Source organism: Sardina pilchardus, chromosome 10 (assembly GCF_963854185.1).
Source record: "Sardina pilchardus chromosome 10, fSarPil1.1, whole genome shotgun sequence".
Taxonomy (NCBI): domain Eukaryota; kingdom Metazoa; phylum Chordata; class Actinopteri; order Clupeiformes; family Clupeidae; genus Sardina; species Sardina pilchardus.
Window position 1 is genome coordinate 20,268,317 of NC_085003.1, and position 16,246 is coordinate 20,284,562.

At 51.4% G+C, this 16,246-nt stretch overlaps 1 protein-coding gene across 1 annotated transcript in view; it reads right to left on the reverse strand.

The window, feature by feature from the left end:
• The window catches only part of wwox (WW domain containing oxidoreductase), a 211,589-nt gene that overhangs the window by 157,503 nt on the left and 37,840 nt on the right, over positions 1-16,246 (reverse strand). The window contains exon 6 of the mRNA XM_062546899.1: positions 2,677-2,765. Coding sequence (XP_062402883.1) covers positions 2,677-2,765 — 89 coding nt within the window. The remainder of the gene's footprint in view (positions 1-2,676; positions 2,766-16,246) is intronic.

Consider the following 16,246-nt stretch of genomic DNA (forward strand, 5'->3'; position numbering starts at 1 on the left):
GAGAGGAGAGAGAGGAGAGAAAAGGGAGGAGAGGGGGGGAGAGGAGAGAGGAGAGGAGAGAGCTGTGTTGGGATGCTTAATCCAGCCGCAGGAGCAGCAGTTAGCAGCATGCCGCAGGGCAGCAGAGGAGGGGGGGTCAGTAGGGAGGGGGGGTCAGTAGGGAGGGGGGGGGGGGTCAGTGGGGAGGGGGGAGGCTGGCAGGCGACCAGGCCTCTGGCTCTGCTCAGGGCGCTCAAGTGTCCTGCCTAGGGGGCGGCCAGGGGCCAGAGACCCGCAGATCCCAGACCAGCGCCACAGCAGCGTCCAGCCCACAGCGCTACCGCACGGCACAGCACGGCACGCACAGAGCAGCAGGACCCAGCGGAGCAGAACCCAGCGGGCCCACACGCACCAGCGCCTTCCTGGAGGGTCAAGGACAAAGTCACGTCCGGCGGCGGGCAAGACACGGGGTGAATACATTCCCACATGCCAGCCTTAGGATGCCACAGAGCACGTGCTCTTCAGTGCACTTAACCAATGACAGAGTCACAGACCCAAAGCCCCTCTTCTGAACACAGGGACCCTGTAGAGTGGAGCTGCTGTGTCCTGCCAGTATCAGGGCCAGTCTGTTCCTCTGACGCGTTGTTGTTGTTGTTGTTGTTGTGACAGCGTCCTACATGCGGTGTGATGTGTCTTTCACTCATTGTCTCGTCCCCCCGTCCCCAACCACCAGCTCGGCTGCGCTCATCAACGTTCTCCTCCTCAGAGACGGACGGAACAACGCGGCACCAGGACACGAGGGAACGCTTAGAACCAAATTACAATTACGACTCGCCCGCACGGCAACAGCCTAACACTACACACCCCCCGACACTAAAAAAAAAACAGCGCTCCCTCTCGCAAGGGAACACACCCCCAACCCTCCCCCCGACAAACCAAATAACAATAAACAACTGTTTACAAAAGACAAATAAACAAACGCGACGCGCGAGCGGTCGGACAGACGGAGCTGCACCAGAACCGCGCTCACCGGCGGCCGAGGAGAGCCAGCCAAAGCGGCGACGTTACGAGGCCCTGTCAGGGAGCTTTATGACGGGGGGGAAATAAATCACCGGGCCCTTCCCTCATCGACGAGCTCCAGGCGGCGTGACGGGACTGGTGAGTGGCGGCTGCCGCAGCCGGAGCCCGGAGCCTTCCGCTGAGGAATGTAACTTCATGAAAGCATGTCCGTAATTGATTTAACTAGGAGACTGTGAAGGACTTATTACTCTGAAGAGATGAGATTGATGGAATTATGTTGTAGGGGTTTGGATACTTATTTATTGACCAGAAGAGAGAGAGACAGAGAGAGACAGAGAGAGAGAGAGAGAGAGAGAGAGAGAGAGAAAGAAAGAAAGAGAATGAGAGGAGAGTGAGGGAGAGAAAGAGAAGGGGGGGCAAGCGAAAGTGAGCGAGCAGCAGAGACAGTGGGAGAGAGAGACAGTGAGAGAGAGAGAGAGAGGGATAGAGAGAGAGAGAGAGAGAGAGAGGGATAGAGAGAGGTGGGGGGTGGGGGCTATAATGGGAGAGGTTGGCCCTTGGCCCCATCTCTGATTTGATAGCTCAGTAATGGAGACAGGGAGAGAGTGCATAGAGGGGGGTGTGTGTGTGTGTGTGTGGGGGGGGGGGGGGGGGGGGGGGGTGGAGGTCAGAGTTTGGCTCTGGCCCGTGACCACTGGCTAAGTGCAGGACAGAGACGGAGCACAGAGCACACACACACACACACACACACACACACACACACACACTAGAGCACAGAGCACAGAGCACAGAGCACAGAGCACAGAGTAAAAGCCTGGCCAGTGGCTCCAGGGAGACATCAGATGCTGCCTCTGCCTCTGCTGGACTGGGCTCTCCTCCATGGACACTGGCCACTACACATCTAGAGGAGATCCGTGCGGCCGAGCCCCAGCGCCCAGCGCCCAGCCAAGTCCACTCTGCTCTGACGGCTCTCTCCGCCTTTAGGGGGACATAAGATCCCACTCCTCCATCAGGTCGGTTAGAACAATCCTGATCAGAGAGCAGTGCAGCAGCCAACACAGGCAGGCTTTTCCTCGTGACTCAGTGCTAGTGCACTGCATGGGACACTCCAGGGAGGCCTCTATACAGTAGATCACACAGGAGAAGGGCTTTCTGTAGAGCCTGCGCAGAGTGGAGTGGCCCTTCAGACCCATTAAGTGGCTCCTCACTTCATATCTATTTCTACCAATGAATAACTACTCTCAGTCAACGTGGTGGAGAAAAATTGATACAATGGTTAGCCTGTCCTATTCAACATTTACAGAATTATACACTGTTGTTTCAGTCACTGACAGAGATGTAGTGGCAGATATGGCTCTCTGATAGAGTGATGTAGTAGTGCTGGTGGTGGTGGTGGTGGTGGTGGTGTGTAGTGGTGGTGGTAGTGGTGGTGGTGGTGCTGTGTAGTGCTGGTGGTGGTGGTTATGGTGGTGGTGCTGTGTAGTGGTGATGGTGGTTATGGTGGTGGTGGTTATGGTGGTGGTGGTGTGTAGTGCTGGTGGTGGTTATGGTGGTGGTGCTGTGTAGTGATGGTGGTGGTGGTGGTGGTGTTGTTGTGGTGGTGGTATGTAGGGGTGGTGGTGGTGGTGGTATGTAGGGGTGGTGGTGGTTATGGTGGTGGTGGTGCATCCTACTCACAGCTTCTTGGCCTTGAACTCCTCGGCGAACTCTCTGACGCTCCTCAGCGAGGCCAGGTCCAGCAGCATGGCCTCCACCCGCGCCTTATGCTGGACACAGCACACACAGAGCACACACATGTAGGAGAGCCGCACCAGGACAATCAGTCACACAAAACAGTAGGACACATCACATTACAGGACAAAAATACATTTAAAATGTACATGAATGAATAAATGTTTACTGATTGTTTTCAGTGCCTGGTGATTCAAAGTTCTTTCTACCTGTGCACTTAACACAAATGATATCACTAATTATCTGATCTATCTGGCTGTTTATTAGGATGAGCTGGTTTACTAAATGGTCAGATCAAATACTTGGCAGGACTTTGACTTTCTGAACCTGGAATGTCCACCTCTGGACATCACCAAATGATGTACCAGTACGGCATTTGTAAATTGCCACTCCGAGTGCTCAGAGCAACGTTTTAACTGCTGGTAAATTCGACGCATGGAAGGGATTGCCATTTGTTTATTCGGAGAGCCACACTCTTGGAGTGTCCAGAGTGTACTCTGGGAACCCCAGCTGAAGGGACGGAGTGGCAGACCTTGATGTCACACAGTAGGCTGAGAGAGTGCTATACTAACGCTCATCTTTTTCACACTTCAGAGCATTACTCTTTTTTCAGAGTAACACAAACGGTTTGTTTAGACTAACAATTGAATACCCTTGTGTTCCTTTTTGAAAAGTTGAACCAAGTTCAATGCTCAGCATTGCAATGCTCAACACTTACATTATGCTAGTGCTGCCACTGTTCCGTTGCCGAACCATAGAGAACAATGGAGAGAGAACCATAGAGAACCATAGAGAACAATGGAGAGAGAACCATCGAGAACCATAGAGAACAATAGGAAACCTGCCGCTCGCTGCTGGCCGGTGTGATCCCTGCCTAAAGTGTATGATGGGCACAAAAGTTGAGTGCATCGTGTAATGCATTCTGTGCTGACGGTAAACTGTCCTGCCAGCTTTACGGTAAGCCCACCGTCAAGAAGCAGAGCCTTCTCCAGGGAAGCAGTCCTTCCTTAAAGGCCATCTGGCCGACCGCAGATCAGCTCGCCGCTTCCCTCTCTGCCGGCGTGCGCGGGGCTCAGGGCGCCCCTGGTCCTCACCAAAGGTGCACTCTCTCAGTGCCCAGAGGCGTACCTGAAGCTCGCGCTTCGCCCCGCTGATGTCCGTAATGGCACCGGAGAGCCCCGGCAGCTAAATTATGTATGAAAACAGGGCCAAAGCAGAGCTAATGGGCCACTCAGCAGCAGCTTTTAGGTTTACCTTTGATCACCGCGTAACGCAATCAATATTCAGAAAGGCAAATAAATCACGGGGAGAGGCCCGGTCACGCAGCACAGCGGTCACAGGTCAATGGCAGGCCTCCGGAGGGCAGGAAACCAGCCGGACGATAACTCATAACCCCCCCCACCCCCCCCCCCCCCCCGCCCCCCGCTCAGCAAGAGCCGCTACATATTCATTCATCAATCGCTCATTTTATCGCTCCGTGACAAAGAAATCGCGCTCTGTTATGAACATAAAACACAGCTACGCGTGGTAAAAGTGAGGAACTGTGGTAATCATGTGTGTGTGTGTCATGCACAATGTGCAGCTAATGTGCAAAAGCTAATTGGGCTGAAAGGCCTGTGGTGTGTGCTGCTGGTGTGCTGCGCTCTTTTACAGCTGCTGTGAGCCTTGGCCCGGCGTTGGCCCAGTGTTGGCGCAGTGTTGGCGCGGCGTTGGCGCGGCGTAGCATCACTTATTAGGGAGTTTTGTTGATGAACGGGCAAATAAAAATGGGCAAGTTTATTAAAACCGGGGCGGCGCGTGAGGGATGCGTGCGGACAGCTGATGCGGCGGGGGCAGCGCACCGGTCGGCTAGAAGGGCCCCGGCTCATTACGCCACCGCGGGTCTCTGGCCGTGCGGGCGCTTATCAAGCTGTCCTGAGGCCAGCGAGTTATGAGTTTAATATGGGGGGCCAGGAGGGCCCTCACCGCTCCCCTCCCACTGACACCAGCAACAGCCACACGCGGGGACCCCCCTCCTTAATTAGAGATGGGGGGGGGCTCTAATAATGAACGAAAACACACACACACACACACACAGACACACACAGACACACACAGACACACACAGACACACACACACACACACACACACACACACACACACACACACACACACACACACGCATGGCGGGACCTGAGCTGATGAAGGGGGGGGGGGGGGGGGTAAACAAGGGACGGATCTGACAGAGTGAAGTGAAGAAGATGATGCATGGCTTCATCAGTTCATCAGCGCGTTCTCCCTTCAGCTGCTCAACTGCTGACACGACTGCACTGAGAACTGAGCACTGAGACGAGCCCAGCCCAAATAAATAGATCCCACGGCGGCTCGGGTTTGTTCAAAACGCAACACTAACACGGCTTTGGTTACGATTTCCCTTCACACCAGAGGCAGTGTTCAGTCAGATCAGATACTGGAGGGGGGAAAGTGTGGAGGAGAGGGAAAAAGGATTGATTGAAAAAGAGGGTTTGACTCCCCAGTGGGATGAATATCTACGGAGACAGTAAACACAGTAAATTCACCGTATTGACTTGGAATTGCTCAATAAAATGTATTGTTTTTAATGACCAATTATTCAAAGATTTCCTAATCTAATGGGTACACAAGCAGACAGTTGTTCATCAATACGAGGGAAGAGAGGAGGACAAGGAGGGCCTACCGTCAATAAAACAACTATACTTGGCACACTTCCTAAGTCTGATGATGAAGTCCTTCTTCATGCAATAGGGCTCAGGATCGTGACGCGAAAACTTCACGGGCAGCCATATTGGTAGCCTCACTCCTTAGTTTACTATGCGCCTTGTAAGGATTTACTTCCGCCTGTTAGTGTTTTCCTGTTACTTAGTTTTTGCCTTCTTGGTCGTATGTTGCTGTGTAGTGGGGTGTAACAGCGCAACCCATGATTGCAAGAGGAAAAGAATCGCTAATACCATATATATATATATATATATATATATATCTTGTCTTCTGCATCTGAATGAATGGATTATTACGTTCGGTGCGCTTCCAACATGGCGGCAATATTCCTAGAATGCAAAGCGTGTGCCCGAGCCCTATAAAAGCTCAGCTAGAGACCAGACAGCAGCAGGTCTGGAGCTCATGTGTAGTAGGTACTGACCACCACCAGAACCTCCACAGCCTGCTCAGAACCTGGGCCCATGTGTGGAGCACCAGCCTGACCAGTGCAATCTCTTGGCGTCACAGACTGCTGTCTGGGGTTGGTCACCGTCACATACTGCCCTCTGATGTCCTCCTTACACATCCAAGTAACCCAAATGGTTAGTCTCTCAAACCACACATCACACACCGTGTGCGTTCAAATACCACTGATCAGCAGGAGAATAATAACAGCACAGAGCTGAGAGCTGAGAGCTGAGAGCTGAGAGCTGAGAGCGAGAGCGAGAGCGTGAGAGAGTGAGAGAGTGAGAGCGTGAGAGAGTGTGAGAGTGTGAGAGAGTGAGAGTGAGAGTGAGAGAGTGAGAGTGAGAGTGAGAGTGAGAGTGAGAGTGAGAGTGAGAGTGAGAGAGAGAGTGAGGTCTGTGCTGAGAGGACTGGATATGGAGCAGGCTCAGCGCTAGGCAGAGGAGTGGGGAGAACAGCACATGCTACAGTATATGTATGTGTGTGGACATATGTGGACATGTACTGTATGTGTGTAGAAGAGTTTGCTAAGATGACACATACTGACATTATGTGTGTACACACACATATATACACGCACACAAACACACACACACACACACACACACACACACACACACACACACACACACACACACACACACACAGCTTCAGCGCGAGACAGCCTAGCTGCACTAGGGCTGAGCTGCATGCGTGAGCTGCACTGGAGCCTGCGGTGTGGACAGGCATCAGGTGCGGATGGCTTCATCGCTGCTTTATGGCTGATTCACACGAGACGTGACGGTGGCAGGATGCACCCACGCACGCACGCACGCACGCACGCACGCACGCCACCGTGAGCGAGTGAGAGCCACCACACCGACACCTAATTGTCACGTTAGATTGATCGCATGAAGAACGAGACGGCGCTGTCGCGTTGACGTCCCGACACACACACACACACACACACACACACACACACATGCATGAGTCAGGCTCCAGTGAGGGAGTTTGTCAGGTGTGCTCAGGCTGTCAGACGCACGCCACCAGCACAAACAAAGACAAGAACACGGGCTTCATGCTTTTCACTCATCCACATCCACTTTACACAAGCAATACTGAGGTGTGTGTGTGTTTGTGTGTGTGTGTGTGTGTGTCTGTGTGTGTACGCGTCTGAAGATGGGAGAGGATACACATACTGTACAGTCACACACTGTGAATAGACTCGCAGAAGAGAACAAGAGAACAAATCAGAAGAGAACAAATCAGGCAAGAGAGGACCAAGAGCGTGCCAATCCCAAGATGAGTGAGTTGAGAGTGTGAGGAGTTTATCCCCAACACAACACACATCAACACCACACCGGAACACAGATTACAAACACACAAACTAGAGCCTGCTCACATGTTGCACTGTTCAGGTTTACATTCAATGCATAGGCTACCAACAAAAGAGAATGAAACAGAGATATAGCGAGAGAGAAAGAGAGAGAGAGAGTGAGAGATGGCGTGGCAGAGATGAATTGCCTCTGTCTCCCTAAACACCACTCATCCATTTGGGCCGGGTGTGATGGGGACCTTGTCAGGCTGAGCAGGCGCCCTCATAAAGCAGCTAAATCATGGGCAGCAGCAGCAGCAGCAGCAGCAGGCCCGGCGCCATACAGTAGGACATTTCCATATGACTGCTATGCACATGTGCCTCACTGGCCCGCTGACGGGTTTGCAGTGGCATGAAGCGAGAGACAGGGCTCTGTCTGTCTGTGTGTGTGTGTGTGTGTGTGTGTGTGTGTGTGTGTGTGTGTGTGTGTGTGTGTGTGTGTGTGGAGCAGATAAATGGGCCGTGGGAACCCATCCTTCATGACAGCTGAAAGACACTTTCCTGGGTTTTCTCTCTCCCTCTCTCTCTCTCTCTCTCTCCTTCTCTCTTCCTCTGAGGGATTGTGAATCTCAAACGTTGTTTTTCTTTTTTTTATTTATTTTCTCTAAATCCTGATACGCTGGCTCCTGCGCGTCCCCTCAGGAACGCTGTCAATCCCCGTCACCCGGGGAAACGGGGGCTTCATCCCTCACTTCCTGCCTCTCTGTCATCCATTTGTAATGTCTGATATCTATTCCAGAGCCTGGTTCTGCCGTGTGCCCTCTGTCATCCATTTGTAATGTCTGATATCTATTCCAGAGCCTGGTTCTGCCATGTCTGTGTCTCAGGCCGCTGGGCACGCACGACACTCATCAGTCTCGCAGACATTCCTAATCTAGAGACGAGCAGATGAGCGTCTCAAACTTGGGACTGTGGGGAGCCCTGTTCCCCTTCCCTCTCTCCAGGAAGCGCTCTCGTTTCTGGTTCTGGTTCTGGACATGCAGAACATGCAGAACCTGCCCCCATCCGTGCCTGTGGCTGCTGGGAGGTTCAAGGTTAGACAGGTGACGGAATAAGCTCAGGTGTCATCAGTGGCCCCGGAGTCATTCAAAAGCTCATCTGGGAGTCACACACTGCATCTAATGTGTGGACGCGCACACACATTCATACACACACACTTGCGCATGCATCTGGATGGGAGCAGAAATGTGTGTGTGTGTGCACACATGCAAAGACCATTACATACATGTGCATGCAATCTCACACACAGGCACACACACACACACACAAAGAGACCTTTGATAGTAGCTCACAAGAGGTCTGATTTAAACAAATGGTATCTATCTCTGTATCTATATGTATCAGTCTGCTTCTAAACAGGGCCAAGGGTGATTTCCACTGTTGACAGACTCTCCGAAACCAAAAGGAGGTATGCTGAGGTGGCATCTCTCTCTTTCTCTCTGTCTCTCAGTGTATCAGCGTGTGTGTGTGTGTGCGTGTGTGTGTGTGTGTGTGTGCGTGCGTGTGTGTGTAGGGGAGCAGAGATCCCCACAGAAGCAGAGGCTCCATCTTTAGCTTGCAGAGTCTTTCTGCGGCGAGATAAATTGGGTTTACAGAGCCGATGGCAGCAGAAATAGCGCCTCAAATGGGTTGATAAATGGAAGACGGAGACACGACAAAACAGGTTTATTTTTACCGCCGCGCGGCCACACCAGAGGCGCTCAGGTGGGGGGGGAGGAGTGGGGGGAGAGGGCAATTCCCTGGCTCGATGAGCCCCCTCGGCAGGGACCGCTGGGGCTGGACGGTGAGATTTATCACGGACATCACCGGGCGGAAGTGTGTGTGATGGGCTGGGAGCGAGGGGCCAGAGGCCAGCAGGGACGCAGCACAGCGCAGCGCGTCTGACGGAGAACACCACAGCCGTCCTCCGCTCCCTCTGGACGGGTCAGTCCCTCACACACACACACACACACACACACTCACCAGGCCGCAATGCACAACACAACGGTTGTCATTACCAGCTGAATGGAAGACCCCGAGGACAAGCCTCACTCTGCGCCTCACACACACACACAGGTGAAGACGCAGCTATATACTGTAGTGCAAGTAGTCAGCCACACACCTGGTGGATATAAACCGTACACACATACTGAAAAACAAGTCTGGGTGAGAAAGCCTCTGGCTGTATCAAATGGCTATTTACTAACTAAAATCTGCTGAAAAAACAACACCAACAACAACAACACCGCCACTCAACGGCACAAGCTGCCACTACCAGCAGCATGGCTACAACACAATGAACAACTCTCCACACTCCATCAGACAGGCAGAGAGAGAGAGAGAGAGAGGGAGAGAGAGAGGGAGAGAGAGAGGGATGAATGAGCGGAGAGGTGCGGGGAAACAGCATGCGCGCACACTTCCAGACAAACAGCCCCGGCACACAAAAGAAGAGGACGGGAAGTAGCGCCGGGATCAGACGGAAGGATGCGGAGCGAGCTGGAGCGCGGCCAGGAACGCAGCGCAAGCTGGACGCCTGCTTTCCTCTGCAGATTGAAGTCTTGCGAAGAAAATAAAGTTTATTGCCTGGAAAGAGACGGGGGGGGGGGGGGGGGGGAAGGGGGTGGGGGGGCAAAGAAGGGGGGAGAAACGCATGTAAAAAGCATTAAGGCAATGGAGGTGAACAATTAGACAGATGGCCAGGTTTCAGAGGAAGAGGGAGGGAAGAAAGAGAACGGGAGAGGAGGGGATAAAGAGACAGAGAGAGAGAGGGAGAGAGAGAGAGAGAGAGAGAGAGAGAGAGAGAGAGAGAGGGAGAGAGAGATGGGCAGAACGAGATGGGGAAAGGGAACGTGGCGGCACGCAATCGTTCAGGAGTTTTATGAGGAGCCTGACAAGTGCACATCTCTTCAAGGGCACTGGAGGAGTGGGGAGCACTGGAGCTTCCTCTGCTTCACTTCCAGCATCCTGCTGACGCCGCAGCACCACAGACAGAGACGGAGACGGCGGCCGCAGCAGCAGACAGGGGACAGGGGGGACGGCCGGGGTGACAGGGCAAAACGCTCCTGGCAAACATCCGCTCTCTCGGACTTCAACTCTCACACACACGCACGCACACGCACGCACACACATTCACTCCCTCTCTCGCTCTCTCTATCACTGTCTCTCTCCATCACTCAATGTCCATCTCCCTCTCCTTCTCTCTCACACTCTTCCAGAGAGCAGAGCAGATTATCTCTCCCCTTAATCGCCTACAATAAAGACACAACACTTTCCTAATAACATCTTAAAACAGTTTAATGTTCACCATAACTAAACACTGATGAAAAAAACTCTAAGAAGATGATGATTATTATTGCTATTTGTATTATTATTATTATTATTACTATTATTATTTATTTATTTTTTTATTATTATTATTATTATTATTATTATTATGTGGCTAGTGCCTGTGTATGGCCTGGGTGACGTGTGTTTATTTCTGCTCTGCTGTCCGGGTCACTTTAGCGATCTGGTCCCTGGAGCTGTGTGTTTAAACTAAAGGCCATGGATGCTTATGGGAGAAATGAGCCACCCGCCCTCCTCACACCAAATGGCCAAGAATACCTAACAAGGTCAGCATGACAATGGTCTGCACACTGTGTGTGTGTGTGTGTGTGTGTGTGTGTGTGTATGTGTGTGTGTGTGTGTGTGTGTGCAAGAAACGCTAGTATCAGCCCCCCTGCTCCACCCAACAGCTGTCTGGCACATGGCGATGACCTTTGTGACATCTGCAGACCATGGCCACGACCACACATCAAAGAAAGAGAGAAAGATTGCGGGACAGAGAGAGAGAGAGAGAGAGAGAGAGAGAGAGAGAGAGAGAGAGAGAGAGAAACAAACAAAAGACAGAGAAGGAGGGTGAGATGGTGCAGAATGGCAATATATAGATATTCTTGAGGGAGGCACTCCCCCCCTCCTTCTCTTCTGTTCTTCTCCTGCTCTCTCCATCTATCCCTCCATCACTGAGCTGCTGCTCTCCTTGCTTGCATCCTGGCCCTGACGGACCATCATCTACCAGATTATGTGGGATTATGCATATGAACTCTGTATACCGTTGTGGCTTTATTCACCTGTGTGTACGCATGTATCTATATATATATATGTGTGTGTGTGTGTGTGTGTGTGTGTGTGTGTGTGTGTGTGCGCGCTTGAGAGCACTATGTGTGTTTAATAAAGCTCTAAGACTCTCTGAAGATGGGTGGTGGTAATATAATTAGCGGGGGAGCTGTCCAATCCAATAAGGGCAGGAGGCGGGAGATGAGGTGTGCCCCCCTGCACTGGGACTCTCACCGCATGTGCACACACACACACACACACACACACACACACACACACACACACACACACACACACCCCATGACCCCTTTAATGGCCACACCAGCCACTGACAGAGGCTCCCACCAAGACCCAGCAGATCATTCAGTACAGTAATGCAGTGCTACAGTTATCTCTTTCACATTCTCACACACACACACACACACACACACACACACACACACACACACACACACACACACACACACACACACACACACACACACACACACACACACACACACACACACACACACACACAAATACAAATACATACCCCTTCACCTCACCTACTACTGTACAATGTCAGATTGAGCAGATGACTTACTCAATGCTCTACTGTACTGTACTGTACTGAAGAGAGTAGACTATACTGTGTAATATCAGCGTTAATCCCACAAGGAGAAGGCTGCTTCTCCACTCTGTGTGTAGTGTGTGTTAGGGGTAAGGCTGCTTCTCCACTCTGTGTGTAGTGTGTGTTAGGGGTAAGGCTGCTTCTCCACTCTGTGTGTAGTGTGTGTTAGGGGTAAGGCTGCTTCTCCACTCTGTGTGTAGTGTGTGTTAGGGGTAAGGCTGCTTCTCCACTCTGTGTGTAGTGTGTGTTAGGGGTAAGGCTGTTTCTCCACTCTGTGTGTAGTGTGTGTTAGGGGTAAGGCTGTTTCTCCACTCTGTGACCAGCTCCATGTGAGAGGGAGGCAGGAGAGACTGACATCTTCTGAATCTCACCGCACTTCAACACGATGGCACTTTAAATGACAGAAATAAAAAGAGAGGTACGTAGGTGTGTGTGTGTGTGTGTGTGTGTGTGTGTGTGTGTGTGTGTGTGTTGGAGGGAGATGAGAGCAAGAGCTCTGCTGAAAAGGGCACCTTATAAAAAGCAATTAGAGGAGTGACTTTGCCAGCCTCATCCTCCTCCTCCTCCTCCTCCTCCTCCTCCTCCTCCTCCTCCTCCTCGCGCCGCGTAGCAGCCGCACTTTTTCCGGAGGATTCCGGAGGCGGGGGCAGTGACCTTGCCTTGACCAGAGCACACCAGAATTGGTCATCAACTTTAAGAGTGTATTTTATCATATATGGTGTTTTGAAAGGAGGGAAGAAAGAGGGAAATGGCGGCGCCTCTGCGCTCCATTCATCATCCTGTCACGAGGATGACGTCCGTTCATAAATACTCACCAATCTCCTCTCCACCTGGCTGGCCCCATTCAGACCCTCCGCAACTTCCTAATTATGCTCCCTCTCTCTCTCTCTCTCTTTCTCCTCTTTTCTCTCTCCTTCTATCTCTCTCTTTTGCTCCCCAGTGTCCCTCTCCATCTCCTTGCATCCCTCCTTCTCTTCTCTTCTCTCTCCTTTCCGACACACTCTTCATTTTTCTTCTGTGCCCTCTCTTCTACTCTCTCTTTCTCAGCTGCTGTTGTCTTAATGTAACTTCTCTAATGTCTGCTTCTGTTTTCTTTTGTGTCCAGCGAGTCACTCTTGCAGTCAGCCCAAACAAGGAGCGTCATTAGGGCACAGCAACTCTCACAGCATGCATGAATTTACACACACACACACACACACGCACACACACACACACACACACACACACAAGCATACACCTTGGTACACACACATGCACAAACTCACACACACACACACACACAGAAAAAAACATATACACACACAAAAAAAAGACACATATAGGCATAGGTGTATGCACAAACACACACACACACCCACACACACACACAGCAATTAATAATGAGGCTGGTCTCTCCTGAGGAGTGGCTGAAAGCGCCAGCTCAGCACTTACGGGGGAGAATATGCAATTTGCTCAAGTTAAGTCTATATTAAATTGATTTCTTCTTTCTCTGACACGGCTTGGCTTTTCTTCCCCTCCCTAATGAAAGCGGGATAATCTACAGGTTTTCCCTTCGCCGGAATCAAGTTACAAATCAAGCGGCGGGAGATAGGCACCGGCGGGGTGACGGGGAGACACGGAATGATTTTACAGCTGAGGAGAGCAGAGCGCAGGAGAACGAGCCCATATGGGCAACACACACACACACACACACACACACACACACAAACACAACACACTCACAAACACAAACACAACACACACTTCCATAAAAAGACAGGCAAGGGTGGTGTGTGTGGTTTGGGGTGTGTGTGAGTGTGTGTGTGTGTGTGTGTGGGGGGGGGGGGGGGGAGTATGTGAGTGCGTGTGAGTGTGTGTGTGTGGGGGGGGGGGGGGGGCAGGGGCAGTGAAGAGTGAAAACTGGACAGGACGTCTGCCTACTGACGGCTCCACAAAGAGGACAAGTTTGACGGCAAACGGGCGGGCCGACTCATGAATGGTAAATTAATCAGAGGCGGTAATTAACAGCATGAATTATTTATCGTTTCAAAATACGAGGCTTTACTCACCAGCGGAAGGCGGGTCGAGGGGGGGGAGGGGGGGGGGCGGGGGGTGTGGGTACATTTCAACAGACAGAGAAAGACAATGCTGTCAGTTTTTACTCTGTTGCGTGTCAGACAAAGACATTTGTGCACTTCAGGTAAATAACTATAAATAAAATAACGATGCGTTCCAACCGCACTTGGTGTGTAATATGTAGCCATATTAAAGCAGCGTCATGTAGTTATTGTAGAATTATTTATCCACATTTAACATACAGATATTATGAAATAAAAGTGGGCAGCAGAGCACTCATTTTTGGAGTTCAAAAGTGGCAGCTGGAGAGACCAAATGTGCTTTACGTTAGAGTGTGAGGGGAGGGAAGTGTGTGTGTGTGTGTGTGTGTGTGTGTGTGTGTGTGTAGGTGTGTTTGTTGGTGTGTTTGTTGGTGTGTGTGCGTGTATGTGTGTGTGTGTGTGTGTGTGTGTGTGTGTGTGTGTGTGTGTGTGTGTGTTGGTGTGTGTGCATGTCATGTGTGTGTGTGTGGGTGTGTGTGTGTGTGTGTTGGTGTGTGTGCATGTCGTGTGTGTGTGTGTGTGTGTGTGTGGGTGTGTGTGTGTGTGTGTGTGTTGGTGTGTGTGCATGTCGTGTGTGTGTGTGTGTGCATGTGTGTGTGTGTGTGTGTGTGTGCAGGTCAGAATGTTTTCTCGCTGACACAGAGTTTGTTTGGCCTGCAGCTGCGCTCCGTTTGACACCATGCTCCACAGCCAGTCGTACACACACACACACACACACACACACACACACGGCGGAGCACCAAACAGCAGGCGACATGACCACGACAGGGCCGCAGCACACACCAACTGCAGCGCTGGCTCTTTGGATCCAGCTGAAGGGCTCCAGGCCTCTAGTACAGTACAGGTAGTCACTCTCTCTCTCTCACACACACACACACACACACACACACACACACACACACACACACACACACACACACACACACACACACACACTCGGCAGTCCTGTGCATCAGCTTTGAGCTCCTGTCAGGAGTGTGTTTGGGAGACATGTTGGTGAGCGTGTGTGACGCTTCATGAAACAGGAGGGTAATGTGTGTGTGTGTGTGTGTGTGTGTCCAAGGCCCAAGTGTATGCTGAACAGGGAGCATTTGTAGCATCTCTTTGTATTCCTCTGCACTCCTCTCCCTCCTCCCTCACTAAGAACACACTCATCCTCCTCAAGCCCTCTTGTATTTCTTCCCCCTACACACACACACACACACACACACACACACACACACACACACACACACACACACACACACACACACACACACACACACACACACACACACACACACACACACACACACACACACACACACACACACACACACACACACACACAGAGAAAGAAAAAAAAAGAGAGAGAGAGAGAGAGAGAGAGAGAGAGAGCTCAATGGCTCTACAGGGGCAAATTAGATTTGCATCAGAAAGTGATGCAGATTGAAATAATGTGTCTTTATCGCACACGATATTGAAAGATTTGCTCCCAATATCCCTGACCACTCCAGCAGATCTGCTCACCGTGCACAAATACACCGCCGCCTCGGCCGCCCCATCCTAACGCCATCCCTAACGCGCCGGAATATTCCCCCCACATCCCGCGGAATCAACCCCCACAATTTGCTTGTTTACCTCTGGCGGGGAGATTTGGCAGCTCAGCGATCTGCGGCGGCGGATTTAAACACGCTTCATCTCCGAGGCTGAGGCTCGGCGCAGGTGACGTCACGGCAACAGAGACAGGAGACGGTGTGTGTGTGTGTGTGTGTGTGTGTGAGACAGGAGAGGAAAAGCCACTCAGGGAGCCGCGCTTTAGAACAACACACTGGTGCTCAGGCGCCACTTTAGCACATTTAAAAAAGGATACTTCAATCGTACGGATTTCAAAACGATATCCATTTCATTGCATTCCACTAGTGATCATTTCTTTCTTTCTGATAAATTGCTTGACACTGCTTGTTTGTTCTCTTTAAATCCTGTTGCTGTAAAGCCACCCGTGGGGTGTGTGCGTGTGTGTGTGTGTGTGTGCGTGTGTGCAGCTCAGAGCTCAGAATCAGTGGCCCTGTTGCAGCGCTCCCTTGAGTGTGTGTGTGCCTATGCACGGGCCCTGAGAAAGAGAGTCATTAGTGTGTGCCAGGAACAAGGGGGAGGGCGGTAACGGTAATTAACAGATAAGATATCGCCTTGTTCAATTAAGGACAATAAGAGGGGAGAGG